Genomic DNA, 16,560 nt, shown 5'->3' with positions numbered 1-16,560 from the left:
ATAGCTGAATTACTTGGGTATAAATATTGTAGTCAGAAAGAATAGAAATTCCTGCTTCTGTCATTTCTCTGAGTGAGTGGAGTTATAGTTCTGACCACTGACAGTATCTTTTGACTTTTTTCTGTGGTGTATAATACGAATTCTGGCCACATGAGAAGCTAACAGAAGTCTGCTTAATGTTATCTCATTGTATTTTGAAATTTAAGCATGAAGTGTCTTTGTTAGGGACGATATTCAAAACCAGTAATACTTGGTTGTGGTAAAGTTTTGTATGAAGGGGTTGGAAAAATCTCATGCTATTTATTGGACTAATAGTGTACTATGTATACATATGTTTTCAGATGAGAGGTCAAAGATCAAATGCACATAGTGAGAGATTCTTTGGTTTTTCCCAAACAACTACAAATACAATTGTTAGTGGAGGACTATCCATGTTGTTTCCCCACATCATAAAGACAAAGGGAGGTACTCCAATTTGCACCATTTTGGGAGTCATGTAAGATCCTTTTGCTTAATACTGTACCAGTCATTCACTGATTTGCAGCAGGACTTGAGGGGTCCTTGGCCTGTTTGCTAGTGCAGTTTAGTGCAGTGTGAGTGTTCCTGGTCATGCACTGCCAGAGGGGCCCTGTTGCTGCACAGCCTTCCTGTCCAGATCATAATTCCATCTGGAGCTAACTGGATGGACACTGCAAAGATGTAACAGAAATGTCTTGCAGTTGGTAATATATTCAGTACTATCCTTCTTTCTGCTTGGAAAGTTCATATTTAGGCTTAGATTTTCTTTTTCTTCTACGTTTGAGGGAAAAGCTTTATTTTACTGAATCAGGAGTGATAAGATTAGTGAAAGTGTACTCTGCGCTGGGGTTTTTTGAGAGTCTGATTTTTCAGAAGACGCTGTTAGACATTAATATCTAAAGAATCAGTTATTTTACAGAAATGTTTCATTAAACATTGAATCTAGACAGTTGAAGAGGTCTATTTCACAAAATGCTGTGGATGGCGTTGAAGGCTATCTTATTTTTTCGTGAAATATGTTACAAAGCATACTTTTTTATCATTGGTATGCTGAAAAGTGTACCCGAATTGCAGGTTTTTTTCTTTGCTCAAATATTGGACTGGGTTTTTTAAGAAAAAAAAAATTAAAAGCTGGATAGTATTAAATCTTCCTAATAAGCAAGTCTCTCTTCCACTTAATTTGTGCTTTTGTTGTGGCTAACAAATAATTTGCTGTATGGGTTTTTCTGTACACCATTGATAGAATATACAAGCTTGTCATCCTAGTGTGCTGGAAATGCTACACTCAAATCAAGTGTTCCTTTCTGGTTTTGTATATCCTCACCTGCTCCTCACTGTAAATCATTGAGATGTCAAGAGCAGTGATTAATTAAGCTGCACGTGCAAGTGCTTTTTTTCACCTGTCAAGTAGGAAGAAAACTTACTATAGTGAATTGTGTGATGCTGTTTAATTAATTTCTTTTTATACCAAGCTCTGAGGTTTGCAGAAATATTTCGCAGTCTAATTTTCATTAACATTTCTCTATTAATAATGTGGTGTGTTTGGGAGCTATGACTATACCAGATTATACCATAGGAAGGGTGAGTAGTATTTAAGGCTCTGGGAAGATAAAAAATCATGGTCTCGAGTCTGCATGTATTTTTATCTCATGGTAATCAAATGACTTTTTAAATTGTCCTCTTATTTGAATAAACCAATTAATACCTATCAATTTCTTATTTATATTTATGTTTTGTAATATAGATGTAATTTTATTGGAATTTGAAAAGCTTGGATGATTTTCACAGTCTTTGGGGCAAACAATGAAATTAAATTGTATAGTGATCTTAATCTATTATTAAAAGCTCCTGGAAAGGAAGATTACAAGGTAGATTCAGGTTTTGAATCAGTTTTGCCATTGGTTTAGCAGCGGGTGGGCAGGCAGATGCCTGCTCAGAGTAGAACCTATTGCCATTTTTCACCATTGATAGAGTAGCCTTTCAGAGTCAATGAGCTCTGTCAATGTGAGCTTGTCAAGGCTACAACTTCATAGACCTGAGAGGCGGTTTGAGAGGTCAGCCCTTTTCAGGTTTGCTGTGATGCAAATGAACTTTAATGCTTAAACAACTATTGGAATTTTTATGTCTGCTCCTTGTTCTTTTTTCTTCACAAAGTCATTGACGAGACATTCAGTGCTTTTTAAATTGGAAGTTGCATTGTGCTAAAGACCTAGTACAGATTTACGGAGGGCTGAAAGCAGTTAGATCATGTTCTTTTCATGGTGCGATTAGAATCAAATCGATTTCCCTACAGCCTTCAGCATTCAGATGGCAATTTTAACAAAGCTTGGGGGCTAGACAAGGGACAAAACGACTGAACTGAATGTTAATTACACTCTGCAGCCTTATTTTCTTTTGATTTGGAGCTGACTGGCAACTAAATTAACAAAAGTGTGACCATAACTGCTGCCCTATTTTCATTTAAAAGGAGAGCAGACTCTAAAAGGCTATCTTTACAAAGAAACAAGTGAGGTCTACTGATTATTGTTAAAGGGCACTGTCTTTAAAAACATAATAATAAGAATAACCCCAAAAATACTCTGTTTCTAATTGATGTGATAAATTAGTCACTGGTATGTCTACTTTTTGATAATTCCTTGTCTTGTGATTTTAAAATAAAACATAATAAAAATTTTGCTGTAATGAATACTGATAGATAGCAGTGATCTAATTTTAATCATGTGACCACAGTACATGCTTAGCTGTGTTCCCCCACAACTGCTTCGGTATTAAACTAGAGGATTTTTGAAAACTAAGATGTTAATATTTGGGGGAAATGAATAATTTGTTGTCTAATTTTTATTTTACTCAGACATTTTTGTAACAGCAAGATGCTTTCTCATCCTTTCCCCTCACCCCTCTCTGCCTTGTAAGGAAGCTGCAGCTGCACTAAGTTGTATTTGATCCTTGTCATTGCTCCGTCCTTTTGCACCTGCAGCTCTGTTGGTCTCATCTTAACACCTGGCACCATGAATTATCCTCTTTTTATTCACTGTCTGTAGAAAATCCCATTTAGAGCTAAGCAATATATATTCTGGCAGTCAAATGACCATAAATGTCAGTATGTATTTCTCAAATGTAAATATTACTGAATAATTATGTTCAAAATGCTGTGAAACTTTGCAGTACATAATGTCTTAATTCTAGCATGCGTAATCTTAAAAAGCTGTGCAGAACAGCTTTCAGGATTCTCTATCTGAAATGTCAAGTGTGGGTGACACAGGCAGTGAACCTTTCCTGTAGAATCCTAGGTACTGTGTTTGCTCTCTATGCAGATCACAAACTAGCCATGCTTATTTGTGGAATTTACTGTAACTTTCTGCATTTGTTTTTTCACTCTCAAAAATCTGGATATAAACATAACAAAACCTCCTCATTTATTTAGTGTATTGTGTATTTGCACTTGACCTACAGCATTGCAAAATAGTTTTCAACATTTGTGGGTTTATATGCTGACCTTAGAAGCAGTACATTTAGCCCACTGATCCTGGGGGAGCAGTGTTGCTGCTTTTTTTACTTGGATCACTTGGAAATTTCTGTGATTTTTAAAGTTAACACTGCCATAGGAACCAGAGAGCCTACATATCAACAGTTTTTGTTCCAAAGTGGTTGAAAGTACTTACTTGGCTATCATAAAAAGTTGTTTCTGTTCTAAATACTATTTAATACCAGACGAATTTTGATAATACTACAGACCACCTTGTACTCAGTCACTGTCCTGTACCTCTCTCCTTTTCACACTAAAGCAGCTGCAAAACAAAGTTTTTCTAAAACCAGTCAAGAGTAAAATTCTTTCTCATTTGTCTTCCAGACACGAAGATCGATTGAGAAGTTATTAGAATGGGAAAACAATAGGTTATACCACAAGGTGAGTGCCGCAGGGAGCAGCTTCGTACTGTTGGAGTTTGAATTGCACAGTATGGAAACAGATGCTTTTGTTGAACGAAAAATATGAAAGGTGAACAAATGGGCTAGTCTGTGTGCTGCAATAAAATACAGCTCATTTTTCTTCTTTTTCTTTCCTCCTTGTCTAGCTGTGCTTGCATTGGAGACTAAGCAAAAGGAAATGTGAAACGAATAACATGATGGAATATGTAAGTTAAAGGGCTGTTTTGTGAGTTTCTCTATTAAATGATCATTTATTTTGCTTCTGATCTTATTCTTTTCATGATTATTAATCAGTAAAGGTGTCAGGAGCTTAATCGCCTGAGTGCAAGGATTTTCTACGGTTCACAGATGCATGGTTTCATGTGCAGGGCTGATTTATAAAGTTATGAATGACTTGAAAACAAGGCTTCACTGTGTTCTGAAAAATAATAAATTAATTGCCAAGATAAAATAGGTTGAACATGTGCTGATGGAGTGTGAAATTTTAGATGCTGTATAAAGAATAACCACAACTTTGGTTACGCAGCAAGTCAGATATGGCTATTTTATATAATGCTAATCAAGTCCAAAAGTATGGAAGGAGACCTTTCAACTAAGCTGTTGGAGCTTAAGAAACCTTTAGCCTTTTTAGATTTTAACTGCCCCTTACCTCAGCTATCTTGAAAGTATCTTTATCTCCAATTGGTGTCACTAAAATATTTTTAAGTCAGTCTCTGCAGTTTTAAGTCTTCTTTAAGTTCTTCAGTCTTTGGCTGAGACTCCATAAACGCTTCTTGGAAATATACAGTGAGAAGTTGTGTGGTTTAAAATGAATGATGTCCTGTGTAGGATTTCAGTTTGTTTAGCTTGCAACTTTTTCTTTTTTGGTGCTGTTCTTATTTCCATTTTCAATATGGAAGTACATAGAATAGGATGAAATTAAGCTGCTAAAACATAAGAAACATTAGAATTTCCATAATTTCTTCTAATGCTTTAGTAAGTAGGCTGGAGGAAGGTTAACTTTTTAAAAATAAAGATTAGCTTTGGAGAAATACCTACTGCCTTAGTTCTAACTTATCTGTGATCTTCCATTATGCAGCACTTTGTTCTTTAAAATAACAAAGCTATAATGCATATCAAATTTTTAAATGTGATTCAACAGTACAAAATTATATTTAAATGATCTTTATCTTTTAGTCTTGTCCTTTTCCCTGTCCCTCCACTGGATCTTATTTCTTGCCTGAAATACGAGGTTTCCGGAAAGGACTTTTTACAGAAGTGCTCTATTCAGTTCACTGAATAAGTACTTTTTTGTAAAATTTATCCTGCTGAATTTTTTAGGTTAGTTATGTTGATGTGACTGAAGACGAAATAAATCAAATTTCAAAAAGTAGACTTAAGCTTTGCCTAATGAAGCATTTATATTTTGCTGAAAACTTTTTCTGCAGGAAATATTGTCAAACCCTGTGTTCTGCAGATTCAATTGGAAAAAGTATAATGTGAGTTACTGTGGCCCAGCAACATTTATGGATGAATATTCATTCTGTTAAATATAATTTCAAATCACTTGACCTGCTTACATAATAATATATACATGGGCATGTAGTTTTACAGGATAAAGCTCAAAGATTTTATTTTCAATTACTGAAACGTCTGGTATTATCTTTGGGTATTCTTAGTGAGAAAATTTTTACAGAACCTCACTGTGACATTTTCTTGCTTTCAGTGAACTGATTTGCTAGTGTCTTTTAAAACTGCCCTTAATATGATTGTGATTTAATTTTAAATAATAAACGCCTCTCCTCAACTTTTCACAAAACAGATTATTTAAATTAGACTCCCGTACCCAAAACTTGTTGCTTCACCAAACTGAGGTTTGAAATCCACTGTAGTAGATGTTAAATAAATAAATAAATCATGAAATTAAGAAAGACAGTATAATCTTATACCTTTGGCATAAACACAGTGCTCCAGCTTTACTTCTTGCTCCCTTTTTTAAAATGTACCTGAATATCGGAAGCCCTGGTATCTCTATGGAGTCCAGTGGTTGACTCAGGTCAGTGATCAGTGGATTTTGAGACCTTTGCATCACTTCTGAAAATAAGGCACTTCTGAATATCTCAAGAAATAAACATGTATGGCTCATTTCAGTATTTGTTAATCCAAAAGTACTTGCCTTAAAAAGGAAATTGGTGACTTACTTTTATTTTCTGAGGCTTGGTATGCTTGCAGAGATAGAAGTCTTTATTCTCTAAGCAGCCAAGTTGTATTCTCCTTTACAATCAAAAACATTGAGAAATCATTTTTGACTTCTTAAAAAGGTGAGTTTCCCTTAGAAGTAAATAAAATCCTTACTTATGTTATCAGATGTGTTTATTTGCTTATAAGTAAGATCACGCTGCTGTGCTATGATTGTCTCCAAGGAAAGAACATGCACAAGTCAAAATTTTCTTTAAGCTTCCTGTTTAAAGAGGATAAATGCTTGGATTGTGTTCTGGAGTGTACTTAGCTCAGAAAAACGTAGTTTAAATTTGAATTGAGACCATAAGAGTAACCACGCAAAACCATTAGTTAAGTTCTTGTTAACTACTTGATCGTTTGTAGATATGGGAGCTTTGCAAAAGTTGATACACGTTTTTATACAGGTATTGAACTGTAAATATGATTTAGAATCCTGTATTAATTGGCAACAATTCTGAAGTAAGTGAAATTGCAATTGAAAATTAACTTTTCATGCATTGTGCATTCAGAAAGTTTATTTACTTTTTAAATGAATGCATTTATCTATTTCATAAATTTTTTTCCCAATAAATAAATCACTGCATAATAATTCTTCAACATAATTAGCTTACTTCAGCTTGTTTGTGTTCCATATCAGTAGGCAAACTTTTCCAATTGAATTTGATTCTTTGAGTATTGGTTTTCAACCCCAAACCAATTATCATACATGACTTTTCTAATGGTCTACCTTGAGACAAATGCCATGATTTCTGCTTTTCATCACTTGATATACTAAAAAAAAAAAAAAAAAGCAAAGCCAAAACCATGTGAATTATCATTGTAATAGATAATAGGACTGTTACCATCTTTAATACATATTTGTTTTCTTTTTATACAGGTCATCCTTATAGAATTTTTACCAAAGACACCGATTTTTCGACCAGATTAGCATTTGATTTATTTATAGAGACTTATTCAAGTATGTTGTCTTTCCAATGGTGCCTTGCTTGGTGCTCTCCTGGTAGTGACATAACATTGGTTCTACAGAATCTTGTGGTGGTTTCATTTGTTTTTGTTTGTTTTGGTTTTTCGTGTTTGTTTTGGTTTATTTTTGGTTGGTTAGTTTTTTTTGTGGTTTTTTTTTTTTATAAAGGTATGTTCTAAGTGCATTTGGTCAAACTCTACAAAGTAATTTCACATAAATGTTAATTACTACTTAAGTTATTTTTACTTTTGCTACTTCTGTTTATTAATGTATCTTGATTTTCAAAAGAGTCTTTTATATGTGTGTGCGCGCGTGTGTACATATATATATTACTATAAATACACAGCTGAAAATTATATACAAGTGAACAGGTATTTTTTTATCCCAATATGATACAACTGATTGACTGTACATTGTGTAAATCCCTTTAGACATTCATTTACATGCTGAAGTTCCTTCTAAGATATTTGGAAACTTCTGTCAGTGACTAGTCAGCTGTAAATACTTTTATTTCTTTTTGCGATATTGACTGGTCCCTTCCAGCAAAAGAAAGAGACAAAATTCTTTTTGAAACGGTGATTTTTGGAAGCCAGATGATGTTAGTAGAAATCTCTAGCTTTTCATGAAGAAGTCCTGTCAACTGGTTCTGAAAAGTTTGGCTTTAACAAATTAAAACAAAAAGGCAGCCAAGTGGAATTATTTTACCCAGACTAGAAGAATCAGAGAGCATTGCATGCATCTGGTTAGTAGAACTCAAGATCACAAAAGTGTATTATTATTATTATTATTATTATTATTATTATTATTATTGCATTTTATTAGGTAGTTGTTTTAATTCAGTCAGTTGCCATGTGCCAGCTTTATTCATACTGTATACCAGATCTTGTAGACAGGGGTGCAGAAGAACTTGTTTTACTAAAATGCAATTGCCCAAAAAGTCCTTTCATGGGTTTTTTTGTTTATTTTAAAGCCACATAAGCAGAAAAAAAAGTTACTGAAGAGTTCTTGAATGGTGCAGTTCCAGATGCAAATACCATGTATTAAGAGTCATGAAAGCAGGGTGTGCTGGGCAACAGTGTAAGTTTAGATGTGTTAGGCAGTTATTTATTGCACCCTTTCTTTTGCTCATTTTGGTTTACAAAGGTTATTTTCTGCACAAGTATAAGACTTTTTTAAACTGGATATATGATGTATGCTTGGGTCAGGACAGTTGTATTTCTTTTCTTCTGATTATATTTTAGTTGTACATATCTTCACACATAGCTGTTAGGGCTATTTTTAATTGCAATTCTCATATTGTAAAATTTGCTTTAGGTATCTAAAATTACTGAAATGACACAAAATTGACGCAAGTTAAGAACATGTTCCTTGTACAGTTGTGTTAGCAAGCAATAATGTGAATATATGAAAAAAACAGATATACTCTGCTTAATATTTGTATGAATGAAAAGTTGATACCACTAAAGAGTAGTCTTCTCTTTTTAATCTTTTAAATACAAGTTTTATTTCAAGGTAATGTATTACAGGTACCTTGATGCTGTGAACTATTTTTCTATGTCTTCAAAATATTTGTTCTCTGTAAAATATTCCCTAGTGAGTATTATATTCCCAAACTGTTCATAGTGGGAGGGGTCCAGAAAGTTTTTTTTTCTTAAATCTAAGCCTTCTGTATCTGTTCCCAAAATTCATCCTTTGCTCAGCTTTCATCTGTGGATTCCTACTGTTCACTTTGAAAATAGCTCAGCTATGCTTTTCATACAAGCCTGCAAGGGTGTTTCTTTGACTTGACAGAGTATGATTTTTAATTATTGATTCCCAATTTTGTGCTGGCCTCGGTCTTCTGAGTGCCACCCATGGTTTCTCTACAAAGTAACTGTTTATAATTTTCTGAAAATCAATTTCAACCTCTTCTTCAGTACAAATATGGGTCTGCTGCACTCCTCTCACCCAGAAGCATTAATTTTAAACTCAGACTAGTTTCAGCCTGCAGGAGGACAGAAGCCTGATGCTGATGGCAGCAGAAACTGGGGAGCTTGGAGGTGCAGAGGAGAAGTTGGAATTGAGCAGAAGTGGTAACTGATGATAAATACATATGACCAGAAATACATATATTGCTTTCTTATAGTATCAGTTTTCAATAAAATGAATATTGGATCATATGAGGCCTAGATTTTATAAAAATTTTCATTTGACTATAGGGATAATTTGTGTCATGGATGCGGTTTTCCACTGGTATGGAAACCTATCTCTACTCTAGTGGAGGATATGGCTTGTGATCTGTTCATAGCAGCTGTTTGCCTTAGTTTACTACTCAAACTTCCCATAGTATGTTCTGTCCACATCCACAGCTACCTTGCCAGCAGCACCCAAGCCCAGCGACAGTAGAGGTGCTTTGGGTGTGATGTGTGCTGAGACCAGAGCAGTGAATAGAGTGTGGCTTACAGAGTATCCCATTAGTAAAGCTTCCACATTAATGGCAGTGATGCTTAAGAACTTGTCCACTTCTAGGTGCATCAGCAGTCATAGGATTGGTTAGCAGGCATTTCTGAATTTTACCTGTGACCTACTCTTTAAGAAATAGTATAGAGGTCCAACATGGAGCTCTGAGCAATTAAAAAGTTAAATCCCTTTCTACGAAGGCCAGACTTACTCCCTCAAAAAGTATTTTGGATATTTTATTAAAACAATGTCTCAGACTTAAAATTCAGTCAAGAAACTTGAGAAACTGTCTATATGGAGAGATGAGTTTTATCTCAGAAGTTGTACTCTCCTGAAGTAGTAGTATGCTTACCTGGTAAGAATGTCACAAAACGTTTTCTTACAATTCCTTTCAATTCATTATTTACAATGATGGAAATTGAAGATGGCAGGAGCTTTAATCAACTGTTCAATGCCTGCAGCAGTTGTCAGGATTTTCTTTTGATGTTGCTTCTGAAATACTAAATCTATTTATTTTGATTGCTAGTAAGAAGACATTATCTTACCTTTTTTGTCACTTGGCAAAGAATGAAACTGTAGTTTGAGCAGACCAGAAGCTATAGTAGGACTTCCAGGACACAGCCTACTCTTTGCTAAAATAACTATTATATTATACTAACTGTTTTAGCTTCTTGCATCTCAGCAATTCCTACAGATAATCCTATCTATTTCAAATTTCCTTGGACAGTTAGGTATCAAGTTGATATTAATCATTTAGCAAGTGATGCCTGTTATGCCTGTTCCATTTTTAGCCTGCTTAAACTAATGGTGAAGGCATCAATGAATCCCTGTGAGAGCTAATTATTATTTTTAGATGTAGTCACCTTTAACTGATGAATAAAGATTTCTTTCTTACTGTAATATATTAGAAATAAATTATTTTAGAGTTTTTAGTCATAGGTAGAAGTAAGTTCTGAGGGAGAAGAACTTCCTCTCTGACCCTACGTAAAGAATTCTGTAGAGCTCATCTGTTGTTAGATAGCTGTGTCTTGAAGTTTATATTGGGATTGACAGACTTCACCAGAAATTAAAATGTTTATGGAGGTAGGTTATAGGGAGACAGTTTTTATGTAATAGGTCAGTAAGAGTAATTTTAATCAACTATTTATGCAAATCCAAAATTTTCCCACAATACTTATGTAGTTAGATGGAAATTATCTCTAAATGAATTTGTTAAATTATATGTTTTTGTAATTCTCAGGACCATGATGTTTAAATCTAATATGCTGTCTCTCACATACAGAGTTACTTAAAAGTCAGTTTTCATTTTTAATTTTTTTTCTAAAAGTCATTATTTATCCCCAAAGGTTGTAGGAAGAGGTTTAAAATGCAATCTGTAACTGCTTAGAAGGCAGGAGCCAAGGAAAAAGAACTTATATTTATTCCCTTCCTTCTACCCCTCACCCCAAAGTCTTAATTTTAAACTGGTCCCCTTGTTTTGGAGCCCTAGTTTATGGGTTTTTAGCACCTGGCAATAATGCAAATTGTCCACCAAAAACCCCCTTTGAATTCTGAACGGGTTTAAATGATCACTTTAATTGAAGAAGTGAAAGACTTGTTAAGCAAAGAAAATACCTAGTTATTTTAAGTTCTCCCAGCACTGCTGTTGAGTAATTAAAAGAAGGATCATGATGACCCTACATGTGATTTTGTGTAAAGAAAACACTCAGAGAGGTCTCAGAGCCTCAAATGTCTTGGATTCATAGTAGTGACTTATTAAGGGTAAGTGCCGCTGGCTAGTTTTGTATCTGTGACTAAAATAATTTGTATTGCTCTTCAGCAACCTTGCTTATGAAAAGAAAGCATTTCAGAAATCTGTATTCATCACTACCAATTTGCTGTAATTTCTGTGCTTCTCCCTATAGCCACATTGCATTTCCATGACAAACAGCTAAGTGTATGATCATTATAATGCCTTTAATAGCCATATTGTAGGTAGAAGTATTAACTTCTCAGGGACTAATAGGAAATATGAACATGGAATTAATGAGCTGAATGCCTATCTGCATGAAGGCTTACTTTGCAAATGTCATCCTAGAAACTTGATTGTAATATGCATGACCATTATGAATGTTATCAATATAAAGTTATGAGAGCTTATTTTACCCGGTATTACTAGGCTGCTGAATGTCAAAGAATGTTGGATAAGGATAAATGAAGGGGGTTTTTTTCTGATTTGGATGGAGTGATTATTTCTAATGGTGCTACCTTCTTAATTCCTGTGTTTATTCTTTGTAAAGTTCTCTCTGTAGGATGGGTGACTCAGGGGATACTGGTGTACTAAAAAAAACAGTATAATTCTTCTTAAGGAAGTAGAATAATTTCAAGGGGAGAAGTACTCCAGACATGGAAAAAATTCAGTACTGAAAAACATGCATTTATTCTTCATTAGATATCTATTTGTATTGTTTTGTTGGTAACATTATTTTGCAGTTCATTAGTTTTTGAACTTTCATCTTTCTGGACATTAATATTTCAATCAGTGTAGGCTGAATTAGAAACCATGTTTGAAAAATGAAAACCCCCTGATTTCCTTGCATGAAACTTCATATGTTGACACTTGTGCTGCTGCATGTATGTATCCCTACCACATAATACTGGGTAATATACATAGTTTATAATACTTCATTTTACTGGTTTCATGGAAGTTGTCCTTTAAAAAAAGTCTTCTGGTTTGTTTAGCTCATTAATATTTCATTAAGATTTATTTTATAAATTTCATAAATGCTTGGCTCCTCAAAATTCAACAAACCAATAGGAACAATTTAGTGAGGCAAAAAATGAAACATAGGAATTAGGAGAAGCAACACTCAAAAGATTGGATTTGGGGATTAGGTTTAGAGTTCTGCAAGTATGACAGAAAATAGTTTTGAACTGAATGCAGTGGTATTGAATGATGCAAGTCAATCAAAAGCTAGCAGTCCATTTCAGTAATTACGTAATTGTGTGTTAACTTCTGTTCACCTTTTTTATTTTGGTGTGTTACTAATTTATTTTGGTTATCCTCTAGTTGATAGACAATTCTGCTATCATGCAGAATAGTAATGCAGAAGGTGAGCTTCCTTCTGAACTCAGCGTCTCTTTGTTTAAAATAGCCAGACCAAAATGGAATTCCTGATGAGACCTGCACTGAGTGCAGAACAGTCTTTTCCTAAGCTGGAGCCTGTAATGCATGGCTAATTGTTTCCAAAGAAAATTCTTGACTTGTCCAGACAGCTCCTGTCATATGACAGTATATCTAAGGCCCACAAGTAGGATCCGTTTAGTACAATTTAAGTTCAGGTAAGTAAGACTTTTGTAGTTAATTGTAGTTTTTTACAGAGAAGGGAACCATTGACAAATGCTCACTTTGAGAGAACAAATAGTTTTTATGATGTTTATTGAAACATGCTTTTTTTGTTGTTGTTTGTTCCTCATTTATAGCTTAATAATTGAAAGTTACTTTGCCTCGTGTTGAAAACTAGACTTAGTAGTCAGCTGAAGACTTTTTTTGTTACAGTATTTTAGGTTTATGAATACATTTTTAAAGTCATGTTTAGAAATGTTTCAAAAAGTCATATCCTGATGCAGTGTAAGTTATATTTTTAGTGGCTGTATGTTTAAACTGGTTTTGTTGTGCTGATATAAATATCTAACTCATCCACTCCAAGTGTTTATCTCTGATCCTTTTTTGCTAGCAATAGGCTTTCTAAGTTGTTGGGATATGCAGTGTACCTAATGGTTAATATTGTCAATGAACAATTTGGTTCAGTAAGATAATAGGGAATGCAAAGTAGTTCCTGATTTGAAAAGTGTCACCCAGATTCTTGTTTTCATAAAGGATGGAGTATAGCAATCAGACTATGAACTCATTCCAAACATAAATTTGATATAGAATAGTAAACAACAAAACAGTGCCTAAATATTGTGTGCTAAATTAGACCTGTGTAACTCATATTGCTTTACAAGAATTTGCAGAGAAGTGCATCACACTGTGGGTGCTTAGGAAAGACCTGTTAAATGTATGAAGCAGTAATGGCAAATAAGTCACTGAAAAGATGTTGCCATCAAGAGGGAAAACTTAAAACCAAGTATTTTGTAGTATGATAAAGATCCATTTCAAGCAGAAACTGTGTAAGCAATAATTTAACCTAAAACTGGAAATTAAAGAAGCTGCTACTTATAGAGAGACTTGATGTTAATTTTGCCCGTTGGGCATCTCTCCTCTCACGAAGAGTTTCGAAAGATAGGGTTGCTGTGATTTCCACTATTGTAACATTCCTCTTCAAGTATCTTAAGTCCGGGTGAGAGACTCAAAGCTTAGAAGCCAGTACTGTGTTTACAGCGTGCAGAGCTCTGGGAGGAGAAGATAGAAATCAAAGGACTTTATAAAGGCTGCACAATTGTATATATGCATATTTAAGAATATTTAACCATGTGTGCTAAATTACTGAGGCTAATCTATTGTTGTATTATAGAATATTATTTAATACATCAACATTGTTTTTTCCTGACCTGACCCAGAATTGGAATGGACTCCAATATAACTTTTTTAAAGCATTTCTTAAGTTGTATGTATTATAAACTAATAAAATAATTGTTAACCTATCTTCTAAGCCTTAGCGTTTTCCATCTGTGTTGGGGAAAGGAGTGGTAGGGAGAGGAAGAAAAGGAAAAACTTGAGAAACTGCTGTATTGTGCAATGGTCTCATCTTGCTTCCAGTTGATACGTTTAGTCTAAATGGGGGGAATAGTTGAGAGGGGAGAGAAAATTATTTTGGGTAATTTAGGTGATTCTAGGACTGCAGTTACCAAATTACAGGCATTGCCTGCCTTAAGTGTTTCAAACTGGTTTTTCATTAAGTCCACATTTGGAGTTCTTTAAGCTTTTCAAGCCCTAATGACAGTAGGATTTATTAAGTGTACTATCATTATGGTTGAACGGTGATTTTGAAGCTGTGTCTACGCTTTTATGTTTTATTCATGTGTGCTCTCAAACAAGATAGGGTTTCCATCTAGTTAAGGCAGACGCCACCTATTCAGAAGGGAATCATTCCCATCCATTCAATTCACATGTTTTTCAGACCATCCAATATGAAATGCTGGTTAACTTGAACCTTATGAACCAAAACTAAGCCTGCGTTCTCTCTCCATGCCGAGGATGGCCTTGGTTCTCAACCAAGCCGGCAGCTTTTCCTTGCATGAAACATTTTAAGCTCTTTGGTTACTCGGGTGTGGAAGTCTTGACAGCCTCTTTATAATGTGCGTGTGTGTAATGTCCCTAACATATATGAGAGGGTGTGTTAGACATGCTTATGTCCCGACGTGCGGGTGGGGAGGGGTGCTCCTGCCCGGCGCTGTGGAGCATTCCGGGTGTTGTAATGTGGGCTTGCAAAGCGCTAGATACAATGTTGCTGAGCAGAAAAGCGCACGATAGATTTAATGTAGCCAATTGTGTACTTTTGAAAAAAAGAGTAACTGTTCAGTGTGAGTTAATTTTGGATTTTTTCAGCATCTCTCTTTTAGGCTTTGTGCTGCATTCTTCTAGACAAATGCGTATTCCATGTGGGCCACTGTTCTGCTAAATGCTCTCAGTTCTCCTTTTGCAATCAAGATTATGTTGCTAAGGAGATTTTGCTTTTATTGGTGCCATTGATTTGTGTTAATACGTTTTGAATACCTCTCGGTATTCTTCCGTAGACAAGGCCAAAAGAAAAACTTCCCTGAGTTTCCCGATTTACATCACAAACGGAGCGGTGGTGTAATGAAGCCGATATAAAGTGGGCAGTTGAAAAGGAACTAAAGAAGGGCACTCAAGTGAGAAATGAAGAAATGTGCCGAGAGCGGTCTGCGGGCCGCCTCCGGCCCAGCTGCGGGAGCGGGAGCGGGCCGCGCCCGGCGCCGGGGCAGGGGGACAGCCCGCGCCTCCGGCCGCCCGGACCACCCACTCGCCGCGCCCCGGCCCCGCGGATTACCCGCCGCTGCCGCTGCGCTTCCGACCGCCCTCCGCCGCGGGCACGGCGGGCCCCTCCCGGCTCCCCGAGCCGCGGGGCACCCGCGGGACAGGACAGCCTCGGCCTCCGCAGCGCTGTCCTCACAGCCCCACTTCCCCGTGCCCTCCCGGCCGGACCCCGGGACCGCTACCCCGGCTCCCCGCGGCCGTCGCATGGCGCGCGGAGAAGCGGCGGGACCCGCTTTAGCGATGCACCGCCGCAGCCAGGCTGAGCCGAGTCCGCGCTCGGGCGCTCTGGCTTTGTGGCGCCCTTGGCGAGAGGATTGTGGGGCTCCCTGGGCACTGCCTCGTCCCTGAGAGTGTGCCTGTCCTTTAAAAGGAAGCAAACAGATAAACACCACCACCCTGAAAAAGCCGCTCCACCAGAAAAAAAAAAAAAACCAACAAAAAAACCACCAAAATAAAACCACCCAAATTTTAAAAGACCCAAATTAATCCCAAGAGTTTAAAATAAAAAGATTAATTTTAAACCATCAGAAGCCTTTTAACCTCGTGTCCATAGATACAGATGCCTCCACTGAAGACAAGCCTTAGGAGGACATTACGCCTCCTGCCCACAAGGACAAGGACCTCCATTGCCTGCTCTGGCTCTTATACATTACATAGATAAGATCCTGAATAATTCAAAGTCCAGGTAGTTCATTTATATGCGAACATTATTCAGATAATATTTGCACCAAAAAGCCAAAGAGTTTTCCCATATTCCAGGGTTTGCCATCAGAGAAATCTGCCTGTGGTGGTCTAAAATCCCTGCCCCTGCTCGATGCCAGGACAGCAGAGCAGGTGTGTGTCTGTCCACAAAGCAGGTAAAGGAGCAGTGTTTGTATGTGCAAAGCACAGCGGTGGTTGCACATACTCAGAGACGGGGATTTCTCTTACGCAGCCCCCTGCCGTGATGGGGAGCGGTGGGAGCTGTGTGCTGGTGGATGAGCTGGGACGGTAACTGGTTACAGGCACCTCA

The 16,560-nt window shown here is 36.5% G+C and overlaps 1 protein-coding gene across 1 annotated transcript in view; it reads left to right on the top strand.

Annotated features, from left to right (window-relative positions):
- Positions 1-14,194, top strand: part of CHIC2 (cysteine rich hydrophobic domain 2) — a 30,989-nt gene extending 16,795 nt beyond the window's left edge. The window contains exons 4-6 of the mRNA XM_062492776.1: positions 3,869-3,925; positions 4,092-4,151; positions 7,043-14,194. Of these exons, the coding sequence (XP_062348760.1) occupies positions 3,869-3,925; positions 4,092-4,151; positions 7,043-7,093 (168 nt within the window). The 3' untranslated portion in view covers positions 7,094-14,194. The remainder of the gene's footprint in view (positions 1-3,868; positions 3,926-4,091; positions 4,152-7,042) is intronic.
- The last annotated feature ends 2,366 nt before the right edge of the window (positions 14,195-16,560 follow it).

This window comes from Cinclus cinclus, chromosome 5 (assembly GCF_963662255.1).
Source record: "Cinclus cinclus chromosome 5, bCinCin1.1, whole genome shotgun sequence".
Lineage (NCBI taxonomy): Eukaryota > Metazoa > Chordata > Aves > Passeriformes > Cinclidae > Cinclus > Cinclus cinclus.
The sequence above is the reverse complement of the archived record's forward strand: the minus strand, read 5'-3'. Positions and strand labels throughout refer to the sequence as shown.